The sequence below is a fragment of the Chrysemys picta genome, chromosome 3 (assembly GCF_011386835.1).
Source record: "Chrysemys picta bellii isolate R12L10 chromosome 3, ASM1138683v2, whole genome shotgun sequence".
Taxonomy (NCBI): Eukaryota; Metazoa; Chordata; order Testudines; family Emydidae; genus Chrysemys; species Chrysemys picta.
In genome coordinates, this window is record NC_088793.1 from 149,671,779 (window position 1) to 149,696,718 (window position 24,940).

At 52.3% G+C, this 24,940-nt stretch overlaps 1 protein-coding gene across 1 annotated transcript in view; it reads left to right on the forward strand.

Annotated features, from left to right (window-relative positions):
- Positions 1 to 24,940, forward strand: part of DNAH8 (dynein axonemal heavy chain 8) — a 595,636-nt gene that overhangs the window by 126,937 nt on the left and 443,759 nt on the right. The window contains exons 14-17 of the mRNA XM_065589982.1: positions 1,741 to 1,817; positions 2,366 to 2,465; positions 22,717 to 22,836; positions 24,552 to 24,687. Coding sequence (XP_065446054.1) covers positions 1,741 to 1,817; positions 2,366 to 2,465; positions 22,717 to 22,836; positions 24,552 to 24,687 — 433 coding nt within the window. The remainder of the gene's footprint in view (positions 1 to 1,740; positions 1,818 to 2,365; positions 2,466 to 22,716; positions 22,837 to 24,551; positions 24,688 to 24,940) is intronic.

Consider the following 24,940-nt stretch of genomic DNA (forward strand, 5'->3'; position numbering starts at 1 on the left):
TTACTATGCTTTGTGAGGTGTCATTTGAGAAGTCATGATCTGTTGAACATTACTATCTTGTTGAATATTGTGTTACCATTGTATGTGAAGTTATGAAGTTTTGCTCTGTGTGTTACTGAAATATGTTTTGAGTCTGAGATGCCCACAGCTGGCCTTTTGGTGGCAACAAGGGAGCAACTAACATCCCCAAGACAGATTCACATTAGGACTAGCCAACCAGGGGTTGATGGCCCATTAAGGAGAATCCACTCTTCCACTGGATCCCTTCCGAAGCACATAGACAATGGAGGCCTGGTGTCTCAGCAGGGCACATAGAACATACCACCCCTGACTCCATGTTTGAGACAGTATCTTTCCATGCGCATGGATTGGGGGGTATAAATTGGAGTCTGTAACATCAGTCAGGACCTCTCCCCTCCCACATCTACTCTGAAGGCAACAAAAACACTGGGAAGAAAAAGACTTTGAAGTGTGGAGTTTGGTCCCAGACTGAGCAGGGAATTCAGCCTGTGTATTAATAACTATGACTTGTTTAGAACACATAGGAAAACTGTTTGATTCAAATCTTGCTTAGTCTGATATAGCAGTCTAAATTCTAAACTTCTTTATTTTTTATTTCTCATGTAACCATCTCTATCCTTTACGCCTAGCACTTATAATCACTTAAAATCTATCTTTCTGTTGTTAATAAGCTTATTTTACTGTTTTATCCTTACCAGTGAGTTTATTTAAAGTGCTTGGGGAATCTGCTCAGATTACAAAGGCTGGTGCATGTTCACTGTCCTTTGATGAAGTGGTGAACTAATTAATGATCTTGCATTGTTCAAGAGAAGGTCTTGAGCTGCGTAAAATGGTATATTTCTGGGGTGCAAGGGTTGGGGGGGTTTGCTGGTGTCTCTCTCTGTATAGTTCATGAGTGGCTTAGAGAGCATTCATGCAATTTTGCTGGGTATGTCCCTGCACGTTGTTGGCTGAGTGATCACAGCACTTAAAGGGGTTTATTGCTTATCATAGCAAGTGGAGTTGCTCTGCCCCTCCTTAGGAAGGTTTAATGGCTTTAGAATTCCAGCTACTAGAATTACCTTCGTTGATAGGGTGCCATCTCTTTAAGATCAGGGCAGGTTGGATGCCCTCCCAATGATATATAATAAAGTTACCAGAGTTTTGGTGTAGATAAGACTTATAGGTACTGCAGTAATCGGTTTAATAAGGGAGCTCAGTTTGGATGTATGGGTTATGTCTCGTTTTGCTGTTATTATTGCTAATAAACTTGGCTTTGTAGCCCTTGAGTCTTAGCAGTCTTCAGGATATGAGCTCTGGGGTCCAGAAGTCCCTATGTTGCACTTCCAGTCACACATTAGGAGCATGGACCCAGGAGTTGATAACTATTTTATTAATAACTCACCTTTGGAGTAACTGTTGTTACAATTTCTGCTATCAATAAATACTCAGAGAAAATATTCAGAGAAAATTATGTATATGTTGAACATGCAAATATATATGATTTGAAACAACATAGAAACAGCAGTGATTTCTTGTCATGATCTTCCTTGTTTTCTCTTTCTAGATTGTCATAGTGGTCTTTCTGTGTCTTTTTATTACATTAAAAAGGTATATTTTTTGTAAAATACTCTTATTAAACATCTAGGAAAGCTATAGTAAATTAATACAGAAATATGTAAATTACTAGTCATTAGTCACAAAATTTAATATAGCTGGAAATACTCATATTTGTCTTAGGTGCAGATACAGACATTTATGAATACTTGTTTTGGAAGAATTTTGTCTTCACAGCATTCAGTTCAGCTACTTCAAAGGTAATGGTAATTATGCTTACAAAATATTTTTAAATACACCTCTACCTCGATATAACGCTGTCCTCGGGAGCCAAAAAATCTTACCGCGTTATAGATGAAACCCCGTTATATCGAACCTGCTTTGATCCACTGGAGTGCGCAACCCCGCCCCACCGGAGCACTGCTTTACCATGTTATATCCGAATTCGTGTTATATCGGGTCACGTTATATCGTGGTAGAGGTGTAGTAATGTTAATTTAAAAATGAATGACCTAGCCTAGTACAATGTATTTGTGTCTTTATGGACCACGCAAACTTTGAAAGCCCATGGATGAATACTGGTTTTCTAGCATATTTTAAACATTCCTCTGTTTCTTAGTTTAATGATAATGTCAGACAGGTTTGGCTAGAATTTATCCTTTGGGCAATTTTTTTTGTCATACTCTAGTTTTTGCATAGTGCTCATATAACTTTATATATCCCAAAGTTCCAGCCTAGGTAGATCTGCAGAAACATTATTTAAAGGAAATCACTCTAATTTCTTGTATTTGATTATAATCTAATATAGGTTTCAGAAGCTGAATATGCCATGTCTTCAGCAGGAAATAGCACATACTGTTGGACTTATTCTTCAGCATTACGTAGCAGAACTTGAAGCTACTAAAAAGGTAATTCTTTTTTGTGTAATTAGACATTTCAAATAGTGTGTAAGTATAAAATCTCCAATATTTAAATATATTCTAATCTAAAGAGTTCCTAGTTTATTTTTTAGCCTATTTTATTAGTCTTGATTTATTATACTTCTTCCTGCATCCTACCGAAGAAAACATCCTGTCTAAATGTGAGCACACTTTTCCTTTCTAAGCACATCTGGGGGAATGCTCCCTCATGAAAATTTTGCAATTTAAAACACACCAAAACATTATACTATTATTACGTAGGTTGGCAAAATGAAAATATGTAATCATTTAGCAATAATCATATCTTGGTTTTACACATCAGCTATTAAAACACAAGACCACATTAGCTGTCCAACATATTTTGCCTAGGTATAACATGTTTATAAATCTAATTATTGTTTACACAAGGCCACTTTATACTGTTCTGACAGTGTAAAAGGGCTTTAATTATATTTACATCCCACTTTATATTTACATCTGGCCCCTTTACATGACTAAAGTAGTGCAAATGAGAATCTGGCTGTAGGTGTCTAATTGAGTAAACTATTATCCACTACACAGACTGGTTATACCTATTAAATTAGTGTCACTGGTTGGCTCTTTGATTGTTTTAAGGCAAACTATTTATGAATCAAAAAGAGCTTCCCAGTAGAGAATTGTGGGTAGGGACGTCCATCCCTAGTTTGTGCAAGCCTAGAAAACATGGAATATGATCAAGTAGGACCAGATTTTACTTATCTGTAATGTAGCCATGCAGGGAGCAAGACTTCCTTCTCTGCTTTGGCACAAAAGAGAGCATGGACTGCATGCATAGTACTCCCCACAACCAGAAATATTGGAAGTGGTGTGTACAGAGGCACTGGAGATTTTTGTTATCAGTGCCCATTTGGTCAGTGTATGCTTTCTACTGGTACTGTTCTGTTGTGTGTCTGAGTTAATGATGATTCAAGATTGTCAAATAACAGGCTCAATTGGAATTATTTAATCAAAGATTATTAATCAGAGATTAGTACAGCACTATACAAAACATACAAAGAATAGATACATTACCACCCTTTGATGTGATAAAGAACTGGGTCTGTGTCTCTTCTTCACTGCAACCGGAGGGATGTGCAGTTCTTCTTCGAGTGCTTGCTCATATCGATTCCAATTAGGTGTGCGCGCGCTGTGTGCACGATCGTCGGAGAATTTTCTACCCTAGCAACACCCGGTGGGTCAGCTGTGGAGCCCCCTGGAGTGGTGCCTTCATGGCACTGGATATATACCCAGCCGACCCAGCGCCCCCTCAGTTCCTTCTTACCGCCCGTGACGGTCGTTGGAACTGTGGAGCGCAGCATAGCTGTTCTCCACTCTCCCTAGCTTTACTCGTTAGTTCTTGTAGATAGTTGTTGGTTATATACTTTAGATTAGTAGTTTGTTGTTAATAGTTATAAATAGTTAGCGGGGGTTAAGAGGGCTATTATTCCCCCTTTTCCCCCCGGCGCGTAGCCGGGCTCATGCCCAAGGCTCTTGGCTTTAAGCCGTGCGTGACCTGTGCTAAGCCTATGCCAACGGGAGACCCCCACGACTCTTGTCTGAAGTGCTTAGGGGAGTCTCACCAGACGGACAAGTGAAAGATCTGCAAGGCTTTCAGACCAAGGACCAAAAAGGAGCAGGACTTTAGGCTTAAGCAGCTCCTCATGGAGGCGGCACTTAGCCCAGATCCTCCTTCGGTGTGCCAAGTTCCGGCACCGAGCGCCTCGGTGCGCAGTGCCCCAGCGGCACCCTCCAGTACTGCACCGCGAGCAGACGCGGATAAGGCCCCACGGCACCGTCCTCCCTCGGCACCGCGTCCGCCGCAAGCCCCTCGGCGCCGGTCCCTGTCTCCGGGACATAAAAGGCCCCGCAATACCCAGGATGCTGGGTCCAACAGGCACCGGCTCCCCCCGCACCAGTGGTAGAGCCGCATCCGGCTTCAGAGCACCAGAGGGTGCAAGTGTCATCAGCACTGTTGACTCCGGCATCGGGTGTAGGGCCGTTGAGTCCGGTGCAGACTGGCTCACCACCTCATCCGGTGGTGGAGCCCTGTCTCCCTTCTACACCGGAGATGTTTGCCACGGCGAAAGACCTCATTGCCCTCACGGAGCCGGCGCCGTTTCAACCCGCGGCATCGCATGCCATTCGTACGGTGCAATCCAGGGGCAAGCCTACCCTGATATGCCCGCCATCTCCGAGCGTGGACTCGCGGCACCGCTCCTGGTCTCGGAGCAGGTCCCGACGCCGCTCGCAGTCCCGGCACCGATCTTCCTCTCGGCGCCGGTCTACTTCTCAGCACCGACCTGAGCATGGGTACCGGTCGGAGTCCAGATGCAGTTCTCGGCACCGGTATGAGCACCGGTATGAGCACCGCTCCCGTTCGCGAGGCAGCTCCCGGCACCGAGTCTACAGACGGTCTTCGTCTTCCCAATCCAGATCCGGATCCCGGTACCGACATGGCCATCGGCACCATTCTCGATCCTGGCACCGTTCACCGGCACCGCACAGAGACCGTTCGCCGGTGGACCGGCACCGCTCAGCACCGTACCAGGACGAGTCCCTGCAACCACGCTTGGCACCGCCCTGACCCTCGAGATCGGCATCTCGCTCGTCTGAGGGGCTTCCCGTTCAGCGTACCCTGCTCAGGGTCAGGCTGCAGATGACTTGGGTCATTGGCAGGAGGGGGCAGAGGACCTTAGACAGGACCCTGCACATCGGTCTTTCTGGACCCCATGGGCGTATCACCAAGCTCAAGGGGCTCCACCAGCAGCCTCTCGCTCGGCACACTCTGAGCCCAGGGTTCCTGAGGCCACCGTCTCCCGTCCTCCCCCAGGGGGCATGGAGGCTCCGGCGCCGACACCCACGCAGGCACCAGACCCCGGTGCAGGGGATCCTGCACATCAGGGTTCCTTGGAGACGGACCCGCACATGGATCCTTTACCCCCTGAGGCATCCTCCTCATCTTCCCCAGATGAGGCAGTGGCGGGTACAACAGCCTCAGGCCCATCTCCAATAGACCTCCGTGCCCACCAAGACTTGTTGCGTAGGGTGGCACGAAATATGGACCTACAGGCTGAGGAGATAGTGGAGGTGGAGGACCCGGTGGTGAGCATTCTCTCAGCTGATGCCCCATCCCGGGTGGCGTTGCCCATTATCCGTACGATCCAGGCTAACGCTAATGCCATATGGCAAACCCCGGCCTCCATCCCTCCCACTGCCAGAGGTGTAGAGAGGAAGTACTTTGTCCCCTCTAAAGACCATGAGTACCTCTATACACACCCTCCGCCGTGTTCACTGGTAGTCTCCTCAGTGAACGCCAGAGAGCGCCATGGCCAGCAGGTGGCAGCGCCCAAATCGAAGGACGCTAAATGCTTCGATTTGTTTGGACGCAAGGTTTACTCAGCGGGGGGTCTGCAGCTCAGGGCCGCAAACCAACTGGCGCTCCTGAGTCGGTACAATTATAACTAATGGAATTCCATGGGTAAATTTAAGGAGTTGGTCCCCCAGGACTCGAGGGAGGAGTTTGGGGCCCTTGTGGAGGAAGGGAAAAAAGGCCTCCTTACAGGCCTCCTTGGACATTGCGGACTCGGCCGCCAGGACACTAGCATCTGGGATAGCCATGCGACGCGTCTCCTGGCTCCAGGTTTTGGGGTTACCGCCAGAACTGCAGCAGACCCTGCAAGATCTGCCGTTCGAGGGCCAAGGGTTGTTCTCAGACAAGACGGACTCTCGGTTGCAGAGCCTCAAGGACTCGAGAACCATCATGCGCTCTCTGGGGATGCATGTCCCAGGACCCCAGCGCAGGCCCTTTAGGCCCCAGCCACAAAGGTTCTACCCTCCTCCTCTTCGTCCGCGTCAGGACTTCCCCAGAAGGCGGGGATGAGGTGGTAGACGAAGGTCAACCGGCCCCCAACCTGGCCAGAACCAAGGCCCTCCTAGGCCACCTTCAGGACCTAGGCAAAACTTTTGAAGGTGCGCCCGAGGACGGCGCACCAGCCACTACCCAGGATCCATTTCCTTTATTTCAGGATCGCCTCTTCCATTTCCACCGTGCTTGGTCCCTTATAACTTCGGACTGTTGGGTCCTTCGCACGGTGGAGAGGGGATACGCTCTCCAGTTTTCTTCGTCCCCCCCTCTTACCCCCCTCCCCGTCCCTCTTCAGGGACCCTTCTCACGAGCATCTCCTTACACAGGAGGTTTTTGGGCTCCTCTCTATGGGGGCCATAGAGGAGGTTCCCCCAGAGTTAAGGGGCAGGGGGTTTTACTCCCGCTACTTCCTGATCCCCAAAGCAAAAGGGGGTCTGCGACCCATTTTAGATTTACGCGGACTCAACAAATTTATAGTAAAGTTGAAGTTCTGCATGGTCTCCTTGGGGACCATCATCCCTTCCCTGGATCCTGGGGACTGGTACACCGCCCTCGACATGAAGGACGCTTATTTTCATATAGCAATCTACCCCCCGCACAGGCGCTTCCTGCGGTTTGTAGTAAACAAGGTGCACTACCAATTTGCCGTCCTTCCCTTTGGATTGTCTGCGGCTCCGAGAGTGTTCACCAAATGTATGGCTGTCATGGCAGCATACCTTCATCGACAAAGGATACAGGTGTTCCCGTATCTAGACGACTGGCTCGTGCGCGGCCGAACCAGGGAGCAAGTTCAGGCGCACGTCCAGATAATACTACAAATATTCCACGAGTTAGGCATTCTACTCAACAAAGAAAAGTCCACTCTGGAGCCAACCCAGAGGATAGAGTTTATCGGGGCAGTTCTAGACTCCAGACTCGCCCGGGCTCTTCTGCCAGACACTTGGTTTCACACCATCGCAAACATCATCCACGGACTCCAGATCTTCCCGATTACCACAGTAAGGATGTGCCTTGGCCTGTTGGGTCACATGGCCTCTTGCACTTATGTAACCAGGCATGCCAGACTTCGGCTTCGTCCACTTCAGGCCTGGGTATCGGCGGTGTACCGTCCTTATCGGGACAACCTAAACATGGTGGTCACGGTTCCGAACTCGGTCTTGACCTCCCTCACCTGGTGGCGGGATCACAAGGCGGTTTGCGCTGGAGTGCTGTTTCACGCTTCACAACCCTCCCTGCACCTGGTCACAGATGCTTCATCTATAGGGTGGGGCGCTCACCTCGGGGAGCACCATACCCAGGGCCTATGGACCGCATCCCAACTAGCTCTGCACATCAATGTTCGAGAGCTGATGGCGGTGCGCCTAGCGTGTCAGGCATTTCTTGGTCTCCTACATGGCCGTTGCGTGTCAGTCCTCACAGACAACACCACGGCCATGTTCTACATCAACAAGCAAGGAGGAGCCCGGTCGTCTCTCCTATGACAAGAGGCCATTCGCCTGTGGGAGTTCTGCATTGCCCACTCGATACATCTCATGGCATCGTTCCTCCCTGGAGTCCAGAACACTCTAGCGGACTGTCTCAGCAGATCCTTCCAGACGCACGAGTGGTTGATCCGCCCAGATATCATCCATTCCATCTTCTGGAGGTGGGGATTTCCCCAGGTCGACCTGTTCGCCTCACGAGCCAACAGGAAGTGCCACGTGTTCTGCTCCCTCCAAGGACGATCTCCGGGCTCCCTGTCGGACGCTTTCCTCCTATCATGCAGAGACCAGCTGTTCTACGCTTTCCCTCCATTCCCACTGGTCCACAGGGTGCTGCTCAAGCTACGCAGAGACAAGGCACGTATGATTCTAGTCGCTCCAGCTTGGCCAAGAAAGCACTGGTACACCATGCTTCTGGAGCTATCGGTGCAAACTCCGATCATGCTTCCCTTGTGCCCAGACTTGATCTCTCAGGACCACGGCCGACTCTGTCACCCCGACCTGAAATCGCTCCACCTCACAGCGTGGATGCTCCATGGCTGAATTGGACAGAGCTACGATGCTCACATCCCGTGCAACAGATCCTGCTGGGAAGTAGAAAGCCCTCTACATGGACCACTTACTTAGCCAAGTGGAAACGGTTCTCCTCTTGGTGCGAGCAGCGGGCCACGCCCCCCCTTGCAGGCATCTATTCCTCTTATTCTCGAATATCTCCTATCCCTGAAACAGCAGGGCTTGGCGATATCTTCAGTCAGGGTTCACCTGGCCGCTATATCGGCGTTCCACCTATGAGAACACGCTTCCTCGGTCCTCTCTAACCCGATGGTCGTCAGATTCCTCAAGGGCTTAGACCGGCTATACCCACAGCAACACCAACCCGTTCCGGCGTGGGATCTTAACCTGGTTCTCTTCAAGCTCACAGGGGCCCCATTCGAGCCATTGGCTACCTGCTCACTCCTTTACCTATCTTGGAAGATAGCCTTCCTGGTAGCCATCACTTCAGCAAGGCGTGTTTCTGAACTCAGGGCGCTCACGTCTGAGCCTCCGTACACAGTCTTCCACAAAGACAAGGTGCAGCTTTGCCCCCACCCTGCCTTCCTTCCCAAGGTAGTATCAGCTTTTCATGTGAACCAGGATATATTCCTCCCGGTCTTCCATCCTAAGCCGCACGCCACCCGTCAAGACCAACGTATGCACTCCTTGGACGTACGCAGGGCCCTGGCTTTCTATATTCAGCGTACGAAACCGCTTAGAAAGACGACACAACTCTTTGTTGCAGTGGCCGACCGGATGAAAGGTTCACCGGTCTCCTCGCAACGTCTCTCCTCTTGGATCACGTCCTGCATTTGTGCTTGCTACGACCTGGCCGGAGCCCCGACACCTCGCCTCACCACCCACTCCACGAGGGCCCAAGCCTCCTCGACTGCCTTCCTGGCTCAAGTCCCTATCCAGGACATTTGTAGAGCTGCAGTTTGGTCATCGGTCCACACCTTCGCCGCTCACTATGCGCTTGTACAGCAGTCCAGAGACGACGCTGCACTCGGGTCAGCGGTTTTGCACACGGCAATGTCTCACTCCGACCCCACCGCCTAGGTAAGGCTTGGTAGTCACCTAATTGGAATTGATATGAGCAAGCACTCGAAGAAGAAAAAACAGTTACTCACCTTTGTAACTGTTGTTCTTCGAGATGTGTTGCTCATATCCATTCCATACCCGCCCCTCTTCCCCACTGTTGGAGTAGCCGGCAAGAAGGAACTGAGGGGGCGCTGGGTCGGCTGGGGTATATATCCAGCGCCATGAAGGCGCCACTCCAGGGGGCTCCACAGCCGACCCACCGGGTGTTGCTAGGGTCGAAAATTCTCCGACGATCGTGCACGCGGCACGCGCACACCTAATTGGAATGGATATGAGCAACACATCTCGAAGAACAACAGTTACAAAGGTGAGTAACCCTTTTTTTCATACCTCAACTAATTCTAACACCAGTGTCATTATATAGGGTTTTTAAACAAAGAAAACCTTTTTGCCATAAGATACATATATTCTGATGTAATTTCTATATATTCTCAATTTACCTGATTTATGTGTGAAGGCATAATTATTTACAGCTGTGAGGACTTCAAGATAATATCTTTCAAGGGGATTTTCTTCCCCCAGAATCATTCTTCCCTGTTGATTCTCTAATAGGAAACATGTACAGTAACAAGACTATCTACAGGTCTATAGACATGGAGTTGCCACGGATTATTAGATACAGTCTAACACACAGAATTCCTGAATAGGATTACTTAGCAGTCAAGGACCAGTGTTCTGGGCCTTAGAATTCAACATACTCTTTTTTAATATCATAAAGATTCTAGAAAATAGTGGATATATAAATGAATCAAATATACAGAAAGAAAAGGACTAAAAGAGTTAATATTTACTAACAGATACTAACACTCCCAACTCTGGTACTGGTTTGGTATATGGTACTGGGAAATGAGGGTTTATAATGAGACTGAATCCCCTTTACTCTCAGGGAAATTGCATTTGGTACCAAGATGAGACATGATGCCTCTGTCAGTACTGTTCTCTTCCCTAGCACTGTCTGCAAATTAGGGTAAACTTTAAATTAATTCTTTAATTACTGCTCCATTTCTAGAGTCAGGGATATGGCATTCTTTCTTTGACTCCCAGCGTAGTGGAAATGCATCATCTGAATATTCTCCCTGAGATCAGTCTCCAGAAGGGGCCCAGATAAATTTAAGGCAGCGTAGTATTCTAGATTTAGGCCCAGATTTTTAAAGGTGTGTAGGTGTGCTGTGCTCAGCATTGCAATGCCTATCTGATTTAGTAGCCTAAATCTCACTTTCAAAGGGGATTTAGGCAGTTATGAGCCAAAATCCCATTGACAGTCAATGGGATTAAGACGCCTAAGTGCCTAAATCCCTATTCAAAATGAGATTAAAGATTTGTGTACATGGTGCCTGTAGGGAGCCAGGGTGGCTTCCCTCCGAACCTGAGGGTAAAGTGCCTTTCCCTCAGCCTGAGTGGGCGGGGCCAGCCCAAGCTCGCTCCACCTCCCGGAAGGGGAGGGGCGGAACAGGAAGTATAAAGGGCGGGGCCCTTAGCTCAGTTAGGGCAGCACCAGGGAGGGAGGCAGACGCAGACCGCGGGCTGCTCCCTTCAGAGCCTGCTGCCACACCAGGGGAGGCCCTGGACCCGTGGAAACCTCACCTGGAGGACGGACTGGGGCTGCCAGGACTGCCTGCTGCCGAGTACCCAGAGGAGCTGGAGGAGCCGGAGGGGGAGCGGGAGCTGCCAGCAGCCGAGTACCCAGAGGAGCTGGAGGAGCCTGAGCCTGAGGGGCGAGCAATCGGGTAGGAAGTAGCCCAGGGACAGAGCTGCACAGTGGTGAGTCTATGTAGCGGGACGACCCCGCTGACCCAGTGGTGGGACCCTCGTTCTGCCACTGTCAGGGCCCTGGGCTGGAGCGCAGTGGTGTAGGGTGGGCCTGCGCTCCCCTACCCGGCAGAGCCACGCCGGGACCGTTGCCGGCGCTCCCCTGCCTGAGGGGCGCGCTACAGACCGTTGCCGGCGCTCCCCTGCCTGAGGGGCGCGCTACAGACCGTTGCCGGCGCTCCCCTGCCTGAGGGGCGCGCTACAGACCGTTGCCGGCGCTCCCCTGCCTGAGGGGCGCGCTACAGACCGTTGCCGGCGCTCCCCTGCCTGAGGGGCGCGCTACTGACCTTTGCCGGCGCTCCCCTGCCTGAGAGGCGCGCTACTGACCTTTGCCGGCGCTCCCCTGCCTGAGGGGCGCGCTACTGACCTTTGCCGGCGCTCCCCTGCCTGAGGGGCGCGCTACTGACCTTTGCCGGCGCTCCCCTGCCTGAGGGGCGCGCTACTGACCTTTGCCGGCGCTCCCCTGCCTGAGGGGCGCGCTACAGACTCTGGCTGGCGGCCGCCCCGCCGCTAATTCCCCGCTGACGGTGGCGTGACCCAGGCCGGCCAGTGACCTCGCAGCTCCCCACCGCCCCCTAGCGGGTAGGTGGGCCGACACCAATCACAAGTGGTGGAGAATGCGGGCAGCGCCCCCTATCCCTGCCGGAAGGGATTAGAGCAAGGAGGCAGTGACAGCCCCTAAACAGAAGATGGAGATGGAAAGGCTTATCAAGGTGCTGGCCGAGACTCAGCAGCAGCAGCAGCAACAACTCATACAGCAGCTGGGTACCCACCAGCAGCAGTTGCTTCAAACCTTGGGGGCCCAGCACCGCGAACAACAGACTCAATGTTTCCAGCAACTTGCCACCCTGTGGCCGAGCCCCGGTGGAGCCCAGCCGGGCGGGGTGACCACCCCCAACCCTCCTGCTCCACCAATCCGTCTGGCCAAGATGGGGCCTGAGGATGACCCAGAGGCTTATCTCGTGACCTTTGAGCGGGTTGCTGCAGTAGCTGGTTGGGCGCCGGACCAATGGGCAACCCTGCTTGCCCCCTATCTAACGGGGCCGGCCCAGAAGGCTTACCGGGGGCTACCAGACGATGAAGCCCGGGTTTACGCCAGAGTAAAAGCGGCTATCCTGGATGCCTTCGACATCACCCCGGAGACTTTTCGGCGACGGTTTCGGGGAAAGCTGTACCCCCCGGGGGCCCGGCCCCGAGCCGTGGCACAGGAATTAAAGGATGCAGCGTGCCGATGGCTACAACCCGAGCATCGAACTGTGGCTGAGGTGACAGAACAGATCATCCTCGAGCAATTCGTGCACATCCTTCCGACTCCTGGGAGGGCGTGGGTGTTGCGGCACCGACCTCAAACTCTAAGTGCAGCAGTCACACTTATGGAGAACTTTCTAGAGGCCGAGGCCCCAATAGGACCGACAGCCCGACCCCCAAGCTCTGGACCCGGCGCTCAGAAGCCGGAAAGGGGGTCCACCCCCAAAGTCAATGTGCCCGCTCAAGCCCGACGACCAAACAGCGGCGGCACTACTTTTCCCCGACGGCCCGAGGCCCCACAACCCGCACCGTCTGGACGTTTGGCCCGTCCATCGGGCCCCGGCCAACCCCGCGGCCACCCGGGTGACCCTGCACGGCCGGGGCGCACAGAGGTAGGACCTTGCTTTCGGTGTGGTGAGTACGGCCACCTGCAACGAGACTGTACGGCGATGGAATGCGATTTTGGCCAGGTGTACACCGGGGAGAGCCGGGCCCGCACACCATCCGCGGCCAAATTGACAGCCCCCATGAGCATCGCCGGGACACCTGTGGTGGGTCTAATTGATTCGGGCTGTGGGCAGACTCTTGTCCGCCAGTCCCTCCTCCCGGACACCGAGCAGATCATCGGGGAGGTACGGATACAGTGCATACATGGGGACGTGAAACCGTACCCCACCGTGCAGGTCCCTCTCACGGTAGACGGGGCGACTCAGGTAATGAATGTGGCGGTGGCCCCGTCCCTTGCCTACCCAATCATCCTGGGCCGGGACTGGCCAGAATTCGTCGAGCTGCTCCGGTCCCTATCTCCGGAAGAGGCATTCGAGGGAGCCTCCTCTGCGACGGACCCAGGCCCCAGGCGGAGCCCCGACCCCGACGGTGACCCATCCCTTTCACCCAGGCAGGACGGCCAGGAGACAGGGGGCCCCCCGGTGGACATTCGGGACTTTAGCCGAGACCAAAGGGAGGACCCTACGCTCCGGTTTGCCTATGAACAGCTGGCACGGGTAGAGGGGAAGGTCGTGGAGGCCCAGCGGGCTACCCAATGGCCTAGATTTGAGCTTGACCAAGATCGTCTCTACCGTGTGGAGCGGGACCCTCAAACTCAAGAGGTCCGGACCCAACTCGTGGTTCCCCGCATTCATCGACGGGCGGTCCTAAAGCTAGCCCATGACATCCCAGCCGCAGGCCATTTAGGACCAGAGAAAACCGCAGCTAGGGTCCTGGCCAAGTTCTTCTGGCCCGGCATCCACCGCGAAGTGAAGGATTACTGTGGGTCATGCCCGGACTGCCAACGCGCCGCCCCGGCCGGGATCCGGAAGGCCCCCCTAGTTCCATTACCAACCGTGGGTGTTCCATTTGAACGAGTAGCGATGGACCTGGTCGGACCCTTCCCGAAAAGTCAGGCGGGCTACCAATACATCCTTGTCTTGATGGACTACGCCACCCGCTTCCCTGAGGCTGTCCCCTTAAGGAGTATCACTGCCCGCACTATTGCGGCAGAGCTCGTGAAGATCTTCGCCAGGGTAGGCCTCCCTCGGGAGTTACTTACTGACCAAGGGACCAACTTCACATCTAAGTTGTTCCGTCAGGTATGTGCCCTGCTGGGGATTAAGAAGCTGCAGGCCTCAGTTTACCATCCCCAGACGGATGGGTTAGTCGAACGTTTTAATCGAACCCTGAAAGGAATGTTGCGACGCTTCCCCACCCAGGACCTCCGTCAGTGGGATCAACTACTTCCCCCTTTACTACTGGCGATTCGGGAAGTTCCACAGGCCTCCACGAAGTTCTCTCCATTTGAGCTCCTCTATGGGCGACGGCCCCGCGGAGTGATGGATCTCCTGAGAGAAACTTGGGAACATACACCATCCTCAACGCAGGGCCTTTTACAATACGTCTTGCAGCTGCAGGAACGGTTGGCCCGGGCGGGTGAACTCGCGAGGGAAAACTTAAACACGGCCCAAAGGGGCCAGGAGCAGCAATATAATCGGGGCACCCAGGTCCGATTATTTGCCCCCGGGGACCGAGTTCTCCTCCTGCTCCCCTCGGAGGAATCAAAGCTTTTTGCCCGCTGGCAGGGCCCGTATGAAGTCCTTCGCCAAGTGGGGCCTGTCAATTATGAAATCCGGCAGCCTGATCACCGGAAGGGAAAGCAGATCTATCACGTGAATCTTTTAAAACCCTGGCGGGAACGGGAAGGACTACTAATTGCCCCATACCCACCTGAACCAGACCTTGGACCACAACCCCCCGAAGAGTCTGATAATGGGGAACCCCAGCTAGCCGAGACGCTCACGGCTGAGCAGCGGGAACAGGCCCTCTGCCTAGTGAAGGCATTCCCCAGGACCTTCACCACGAAGCCCGGACAGACTACGCTTGCCTACCATGCAATCCAGACCGACCCCGGGGTGGTGGTCCGAGAGACGACCCGGCCATTGCCTAGGCGAATGCGAGAGGCTGTGGAGGAGGAAGTCCAGGCCATGTTGGGATTGGGTGTTATCGAGCATTCCCAGAGCGAATGGCGGAGCCCTGTCGTCCTGGTTCCGAAGCCAGATGGGAGCCGGCGGTTTTGTATTGACTTTCGAAGAGTCAATGCCATTTCAAAGTTTGATGCGTATCCAATGCCCCGCGTCGATGAGCTCCTTGACCGGCTTGGAGAAGCCTGCTACATCACCACCTTGGATCTCACCAAGGGGTACTGGCAGATCCCCTTGGAACCCCAATCCAAGGAGAAGACTGCGTTCGCCACCCCGTCAGGTTTGTACCAGTTCACTCGGATGCCTTTCGGCCTCCATGGGGCCCCAGCAACCTTCCGGCGCTTGATGGATCGGGTTTTGCAACCTCACACCAAGTACGCCGCCGCCTACCTGGATGATGTGGTCATCTATGGCAGCAACTGGGAGGAACATCTCAACCAAGTGGCGGCTGTCCTCCGGGACCTCCGCGCCGCCGGCCTCACAGCCAATCCTAAGAAATGCCGAATCGGGCGCGAAGAAACCACTTATCTGGGGTACACCCTGGGGCGGGGACAGGTACGCCCCCTCATCGGGAAGGTTCAAGCCCTCCAGGAATGTCAGGCGCCAACCACGAAGAGGCAGGTGCGTCAATTCTTGGGCCTAGCCGGCTATTACCGGCGGTTCGTACCCCACTTTGCAACCATTACGGCCCCTCTGACAGAACTCCTGACCAAAGATAGCCCCCGTAGAGTGTGCTGGTCTGACGACTGCGAGAGGGCCTTTCAAACTGTCAAAGACCGCCTGTCTAGCGAGCCCGTTCTCTTCAGCCCGGACTTCGATCGGGACTTCATTGTCCAGACCGATGCCTCCGGCGTGGGGCTTGGGGCGGTCCTCTCACAGGAGGTGGACGGGGAGGAGCATCCTATTGTTTACATCAGTCGGAAACTGTTCCCCCGGGAGCGGAACTACTCCGTCCTGGAGAAGGAGGCCCTAGCTGTTAAGTGGGCGGTTGATGCTCTCCGCTACTACCTCCTCGGGGCCCCCTTTATACTGGTTACGGATCATGCACCCCTGAAGTGGCTCAACAAGATGAAGGACGCGAATGCCCGCCTGCAGCGGTGGTATCTTACACTACAAACCTACGCCTTCACGATCCACCATCGGGCGGGACGGGACAACGCCAACGCGGACTTCTTCTCCCGTCTGGGGGAGGCTGAGGACGCCAGCTCCGAGGTTCGGGAGCTGGATTTGAGGGGTGGGGTATGTAGGGAGCCAGGGTGGCTTCCCTCCGAACCTGAGGGTAAAGTGCCTTTCCCTCAGCCTGAGTGGGCGGGGCCAGCCCAAGCTCGCTCCACCTCCCGGAAGGGGAGGGGCAGAACAGGAAGTATAAAGGGCGGGGCCCTTAGCTCAGTTAGGGCAGCACCAGGGAGGGAGGCAGACGCAGACCGCGGGCTGCTCCCTTCAGAGCCTGCTGCCACACCAGGGGAGGCCCTGGACCCGTGGAAACCTCACCTGGAGGACGGACTGGGGCTGCCAGGACTGCCTGCTGCCGAGTACCCAGAGGAGCTGGAGGAGCCGGAGGGGGAGCGGGAGCTGCCAGCAGCCGAGTACCCAGAGGAGCTGGAGGAGCCTGAGCCTGAGGGGCGAGCAATCGGGTAGGAAGTAGCCCAGGGACAGAGCTGCACAGTGGTGAGTCTATGTAGCGGGACGACCCCGCTGACCCAGTGGTGGGACCCTCGTTCTGCCACTGTCAGGGCCCTGGGCTGGAGCGCAGTGGTGTAGGGTGGGCCTGCGCTTCCCTACCCGGCAGAGCCACGCCGGGACCGTTGCCGGCGCTCCCCTGCCTGAGGGGCGCGCTACAGACCGTTGCCGGCGCTCCCCTGCCTGAGGGGTGCGCTACAGACCGTTGCCGGCGCTCCCCTGCCTGAGGGGCGCGCTACAGACCGTTGCCGGCGCTCCCCTGCCTGAGGGGCGCGCTACAGACCGTTGCCGGCGCTCCCCTGCCTGAGGGGCGCGCTACAGACCGTTGCCGGCGCTCCCCTGCCTGAGGGGCGCGCTACTGACCGTTGCCGGCGCTCCCCTGCCTGAGGGGCGCGCTACTGACCTTTGCCGGCGCTCCCCTGCCTGAGGGGCGCGCTACTGACCTTTGCCGGCGCGCCCCTGCCTGAGGGGCGCGCTACTGACCTTTGCCGGCGCTCCCCTGCCTGAGGGGCGCGCTACAGACTCTGGCTGGCGGCCGCCCCGCCGCTAATTCCCCGCTGACGGTGGCGTGACCCAGGCCGGCCAGTGACCTCGCAGCTCCCCACCGCCCCCTAGCGGGTAGGTGGGCCGACACCGATCACAGTGCCACAGACCAGTCCATGGAGGTGTGAAGTGCATAATGCTGTAATGTGTAGCACTTGTGATACAGCAGGGCTGGAGGGCAGCAGGAGAGTGATAGATAGGAGATGTATAAGTCCCAGGAAGATCAGAGCCTTATTCTTCTTCGAGTGATTGCTCATGTGCCTTCAAATAGGTGTGTGCACGCCACGTGCACGATCGCCGGAAAGCTTTTCCCCTAGCAGTGCCCATCGTGTCGGCTGTGGAGACCCCTAGAGTGGCACCTTTATGACGGTGTATATATGTCCCTGCCGACCTGCTGCCTGCTCAGTTCCTTCTTATTGCCCGTGATGGTCGTTGGAACAGCTCAGTCTCTTGCATCTGCAAGTGCCTTACCTAGTGGTTCCATTGTTTTTGTGTAAATAGTCGTTAGTTAGTTGTTAATAGTTGTAAATCAGTTTAGCTTACTTCGATGGCTTCCCCCGTTCTACTCTCCCCGGTGCCAGGGCATGCCTCAGTTGCAGGGGTTTAAGGTGTGCGAGAGGTGTACGAAACCTATGCCCACAAGGGATCCACATGTCGCCCATCTCACGTGCCTCGGGGAGGACCATCAGACAGATAAATGCCCTATTTGCAGGCGCTTCAGACCTAGGACTAAGAGGGAGCAGAACTATCATCTGAAGCTCCTCCTGATGGAGTCAGCCCTTCAGCCACAGCCAGAGCCAACACCAGCATCCTTGGTGCGCAGGGCACGGGCCTCGGTGCGGGATGTCCTGGCACCGAGGAAGGACTCCGCCAGGGACCACCGGCACCGTTCCCCAGCCCGCAAGGCCAGTGCCACCAGGTGGCACCGTTCACAGTCCCCGGTGCCGCATAAGAAAAAGAAACGAGACAGGGAACGTTCCCCTGGCAAGAAGCTGAGGAGGGACTCCAGTGGGGTGCATCCTCCAGCGGGACAACCTCGGTCTGGTTCTCAAGAATTGGCATCGTTGACTCCGGCCCCAGTGGCAGAGCCATTGAGTCAGGCAAGAACGGACTCTCCTACCCGGAATGGTTTGGAGGAAGAGCTTGACCTCCCCTCCACTCCGGATACGTATGAGGCAGCTCGAGACCTCATTGCCATGACGGCGCAGTACCCGGCCCCTCAGGTGCGGGGCCTGGCTTTGCAAACTCAGGCACCGCCAGTGGCACCACAGACTGCGGCGTCGTTCCCAGCACCGCAGGCGGCTCTGACATCCTTCGTGGCACCAATGGCGGCACTGCTGTTGATTCATCATCGTCTCCCCAGTACTGCTCGTCGGCACCGTCGGGCTCCGCTCCACTGTGGTTGGGTACAGAATACTTGTCAGAGTCAGATGCCGAATCTTCTGTCTCCCGACACAGCCACCACTGCTCCTGGTCCTGGGACCAATCCTGGCACCATAGGCCAGTGGAACAACCTACATCAGCCATCACTTGGCCACCCCAGTGGCAGGGCCCAGTACAATGGCCCTTTTGGACGCCTTGGGCCTACCACCAGGCTCAGGGTCAGGGATCCAGGCCGGTATTGATAGTGTTGGCCCCCCGTGTCCCTCCATCAGTGACATCGCTGGTATGCTACACCCCTAGGGCCCCTGAGGACCCCGTATGAGACCAGGGCTGCTGAGCTGCCACAGGCCCCTCCTCCACTAATGTCGATGGCACCTGAGCCTCTGGTCACGGGGAGCTCCGAGATACCTGACTCAACCTCCAGAGAACCGGAGGGGCAGGAAGACCCCGTCCCAGGAACCTCTTCCTCCTCCTCGCTGGACGAGGCGGTTAGACTTGGGGCCAGAGGGCTGTTTGGCTGAACCCTGGCCTTGGCCCGAGGAGGATTGCAGTGGGCGCCTCCTATTATTCCTGCCCTTTCTCCTTATGGATCTCGTCTAGGAGGCCCAGGGTAGAAGTGGGACAGGAGCTGAGGTCTAAAGGGCTTTCTCTGAGGCGCTGGGGTGTGTAGCCCGAGAGTCCTTTAGGCTATGCAGGCATGTGTCTGTTTTGAGCGAACAGGCCCTCGCAGTCAAAGGGGAGGTCCTTTTTGGTGTTCTGGACCTCCGGTTGGATACCTGAAACCTGGAGCCTCACACCGTGCCAGATTGCAATGGCAGTGGCCATGGTTCGAGCCGCAGAGTCTGCCGCATCCAGTGCTGCCTGGAGGGCGGTCCTAGAAACCATTCTACCCTCCTCAAGGAGCGAACCAAACTCCTTGCGAGAATCGGCCGGGATTAACTCCTGGAATTTAGCCAACGAGCTCCAGGAATTAAAAGCGTATCGGCTAAGCACTGCCTGCTGATTCGCTACTCGAAGCTGGGGCTCACCAGTTGAATAGACTTTACGGCCAAAGAGATCCAGCTTCTTGGCATCCTGTAATTTAGGTGCAGGGCGTGGGTGTCCTTGCCGCTCCTTGTGGTTTGCCGCATCAACCACCAGAATCCCCGGCTGGGGGTGGGTAAAAAGGTGCTCATAGCCCTTTTGCAGCACAAAGTAGCATCTCTCGAAACCTTTAGCCCTTGGTGTTATAGAGGCCGGGGTTTGCCAGAGCATCTTCGTGGTGTTCTGAATTGTCCTTATGAGGGGCAAGGCCACTCTAGAAGGACCCTTGGGAGTGAGGAGGTCCACCATCGAATCCGAGTCCTCTATAACCTCCTCTGCCTGGAGGTTAAGGTTAACTGCCACCCTCCTAAACAGGTCTTGGTGGCCCTTGGTCGGCAGGGACATATATATACCGCCATAAAGGCACCACTCTAGGGGTCTCCACAGCTGACCCGACAGATACCGCTAGGGGAATTGTGCATGCAGTGTGCACACACCTATTGGAATGGACATGAGCAACACATATCGAAGAACAACAGTTACGAGAGGTAAGTAACTGTTTTTTCCCTGTGGACTAAGGCGAGGTTACTACAGGTTAATTAGAGCACCTGGAGCCAATTAAGGCCCTGCCCAAGACCTAATAAACCCCCCTGCTTCAGTCAGATAGGAGGAGGGAAGGAGAGCTGACTGTAGTTTGGAGGTGTACTGGTGTTGACCAGAGAATCAGAGTACTGGGGGAGGGAGACCCTGCCCAAGCAGGGCAGAGGGACTCCCCCAGTACAGAGGACTGAGAGAAACCCTGCCCAAGGGGAAAGAGGGTAAGAAGCCTGTGAAGCTGAAGGGGCTGGGAGCAGAATAAGGGGCAGACCTGGGTCCCTTCCCTGCTCTCCTTCTCTCCCCCTCCAGATCACTAACAGAGCCCAAGAATAGGGGCAGGGCTGGTGCCCTGACCCACCACACCAAGGAAAAGCGTGGGACCCATCACAATAGCGTTGGCCATTTGCCACACACTCTAACTCCCCGATGTAGATGCTGCTGCCATGAACTAAAAGGTATCTAGTGTATGTTTATGTAGTCCTGCATCCACCGTACAGGGGTGTGATCAGTGACAAGGATTAATTTACTGCTGAGAAGGTAATATTGAAGTGGCTGTATTGCCCATTTCACTGCTTAGCTCTCTTTTTCTATAACGGAGAAAGCCTTCTCTCTTAGGAACTGTTTATGGCTCAGGGAGAGTTCCTTGCCATTGACCACCTGGGATAAGACAGCCCCCAACTCAACTTCTGAGGTATCAATTTGTAGGACGAATTCCTTGGTGAAGTCTGAGCTGTAGAAAGCAGGCTCCCCACAGAGGTGATTCTTCAGGGTCCTTCAGGCCTTCTCACAGGTTTCTATCCAGCAGATCTTTCTCGGGCTGCTGTCGTTGAACAGATCGATGAGAAAGGCTGCAATAGATGATATCCCTGGCACAAACCAGTTATAGGATCCTGCCAGCTCCAAAACCTGGTTATCAGGGCTGGGTCCTGGGTGGCCTGAACTAGAAGTTAGTGTCAGGCATGGGTCCAGGGACCAGAAGCCAATTACCAGCAATCAGGTTGGGTGGAATACCAGGATATCAGAATCAAGGGACCAACCGGAGGGCAGGAACTAGGAGGCAGTTACCAAGAGTCAGGCCAAGTCAGGATACCAGAAGGTTAGGATCAGAAGGCAGGAGCAGATAAATACCAGACCAGCAGTCCGTGGCAGGGTGAAGCCCAGTTGTACAGACAACTTCCTGTTTCCTCTTCTAGCTTAAATCCAGAAGCATTGGAGCTTGTCTAATCACAATGTGGGGGTGGGGCTAGTGTCCCAGTTGGGCTCCATGAATCCCAGTCCCAGCTGCTGTCTGTTAGCTGCTGGGTGGAGGACTGGAGCATGAAGATTCACAGGGCCACTGCGGACCCGGCTTCAAGACCCACAGGGCCTGACACTCCTACTTCCTTGAGGTGGCAACAAGGCAGGCCTTTGAGGCCTGTGCCTTGTCTATAAGAAGTTGTATCTGGCCATTCCCCAATGTATATCCCAGGTAAGTAGTTTTGTCTATGCCTATACAGCATTCTGTGGGGTTCTCCTGGAGGGACTGGAGTACAGCAGCTACCTTCTTTACAGTGTCCTTCTAGTTCTGGCTATAGAAAACAACATCATTGATGTAGGTCATGACATTACTATTGTCTAGCCGGATGACCTGGTCTGTTAGACATTGGAACATTGGTGGGGCCCCATGTAGCCAAAACAGCATGGTCTGAAACTGATGTAGGCTGTGTGTGTGGAGGGGAAGGCTGTTTTTTCTCGAGACTCCAGAGTTAGTGGGATTTGCCAGTATCCCTTTGTAAGATCTAGGGTAGTAATATATTTGGTCTCACCTGGCTTCTTGATGTGAAGTGGATCTCTTGAACTCTTGTGAGGGAGAACCCAGGAGGAGCTCTTCTTCAGGCCGGTAGAAACCCTGTCCTTGTCTTGGGTTTTAGACACTGCTGGCACAAGTCCTGCAGTTTCTGGGCCCCTGAGGAATATCATTCTTCATGAAATTGCTGGTGGAACTTTTCTGGGATATCCAACGGGTCTAAAATGGCTGCTTTGACTTGGGTATAATCCCATGCCGTCACTGGGTCTAGTCCACAATAGGCTGCCTCTGTTGTCCTGGTCAAGTGTGGAGCCAGTAAGTCTGCCTGTTGCTACAGTGGCCAGTGTGCTGCTCTTGCCACCCATTCAAAAGTTTCAGGAAAGGCCTCTGGATCATCTTCAGGCCCCACCTTCATGTGTTTGGCCAGCAGCAGGGGCCCCGCTGGGTCCAACTCCAGCGAACCCATGGAGGAAGACCCCCAGCCATTTATCTTAGCAATTTGGGCATTTAATTCCATGTAGAAGCTATATCTGTTCAGAATATATTATTATTTTAGTGAAGAAAGCATTACTGGCAGCTCCATCATTTCCCTACATTTTGGCCAGGAAGAGATATTAATCTGAAATATTAGAGGAAACCATTTTAATTTTTTAACAATTTTATATCCTTGCATTTACTAATAGTGAATTTATTTTAGCTTTACCAGGCTCAAAAAGATGACCCTCCTCTTGCCCGAAACATGCCCCCTGTAGCAGGAAAGATACTGTGGGTGAGGCAGCTTTTCCGGCGGATAAGTGAACCAATCAACTTTTTCTATGTAAGTTGATCATTACTGATGTGAGGGAAAATTATAGATTTCATAAACAATCCATACTTGGTTTACTTGTGATCCAGTGACAAGACCACCTCTGGCTGTGAATTTGTGCGAGGCAACATCAGTATTTGTATGTGAAATTGCTAGGAAAACACTGATTCTGCAAGAAGCACTTCTGGGGATTCAGGTAGTGGTGGTATTTGACTCAGTATTAAACAAGTGCTCCAGCATTGTGGTAGCAGGCATTGAATTATTGGAAATGCAGTCATAAGAACAGAAGAATGGCCATACTGGGACAGACCAATGGTCCATCTAGCCTAGTATCCTCTCTTCTGACATTTTCTGGTACCAGATGCTTCACAGGGAATGAACAGAGCATGGCAATTATTGAGTGAACCATTCCCTTTCATCCAGTCCCAGCTTCTGGCAGTCAGAGGCTAAGGGACAGCCAGGGCATTGGGTTGCGTCCCTGACCATCTTGGCTAATAGCCATTGATGGACCTATGCTACAAGAACTTGTCTAATTCTTTATTTAACCCAGTTATACTTTTGGTCTTCACAACATCCCCCGGCAATGAGTTCTACAGGTTGACCATGCATTGTGTGAAGAAGTACTTCCTTTTGTTTGTTTTAAATGTGCTGCCTGTTAACTTCATTGGGTGACCACTGGTTCTTGTGTTATGTGAATAACTCTTCCTCATTCACTTTCTCCACACCATTTATGATTTTATAGACCTCTAATATTCCCTCTTAGTTGTCTCTTTTCTAAGTTGTGCAGTCCCAGTCTTTTTATATCTTCTCATATGGAAGTTGTTCCATACCCCCAATCATTTTTGTTGTTCTTCTCTGTTCTTTTCCCAATTCTAATATATCTTTTTGAGGTGGGGTGACCAGAACTACATGTAGTATTCAAGGTGCAGGCGTACCATGGATTTATATAATGGCATTATGATACGTCTTATTATCTATCCCTTTCATAATAGTTCCTAACATTCTGTTAATGTTCTGACTGCTGCTACACATTGAGCAGATGTTTTCAGAGAACTGAGTAAATGTTTTCAGGTCTTTGAATGAAGTATCATTTGAAGATATATTTCATCATTACAGACAATAGCACCTATGAGGCAGGATGAGACTAGTCAGTAAGGAAGGCCTTATGCTCTGCCCATCATCTAGCAAAGTGCTATCCTGTTTGGTTTTCAAATAATATAAATAAAAGTTCTCAATCAAATTAAAAATACCACAGCACCTTGATATTTGATTAATAACTTTGTATGTGACATTTTTTGTAATCCAAATTATTTATAATTTGAATAATTTAATTGCTTTGCATGTAATTATTTAAAGTAATAATAAAAGTGAAATTTGTGTGTGTTTAGCCTCAAAAATGTCCTTTATTCAGATTAATCCAAATCCTGAGTAGTGCTGAGCATCCATTTCAACAAAAGTTATAAGTCCTTTGCACAATAAAGTTGTCACTTTTTAATGTATTATTTTTAAAAAGGCAGAGGTTTTTTTGTTTTTTTTATTAATTAGGCCAATCTCCTATTGATTTCAGCAGGCCATACTATACTTGATAGCACGCTTTAAATGTAAATTTAATTTGAGATTTAAAGCTTCAAAAATTAATAGTAAATAATTTTAAACAATTTTTATTTGACATCAAGTTGAACCACTGTTTGATATGTTTATAATTTTAATTTGCAATGTTTTAATAGAAAAATTCAGATATCTTGACAAGTCCAGAAGGTAAAGCAGTGGTTCGATTATTCAATAAAATTTCCTATGTATTGGTGGAATTTGAGGTACTCTATCACATGGCTTGGGTGAAGGAAATTTCTCAGCTACAATATGGTGAGTAGTTAGGTATGTAAGACTTCTAATAAATGTGTGTAAGTTTTTCACATCAGCCTTGTTCTGTCTGTTATAATGTTTTATTGCAATTTGTTCTTATATGTTGTTGACAACTGCTAGATTTATAGAAAATCAACTTAAATATTTTTTTAACATTTTAGCCTTTAAAATATGCAAATTATAGTCCTGCTCCTGCAATTATACATGATATCACAGACCCCTGCATCTGAATGACTGTGTGGGTGAAGGGGTT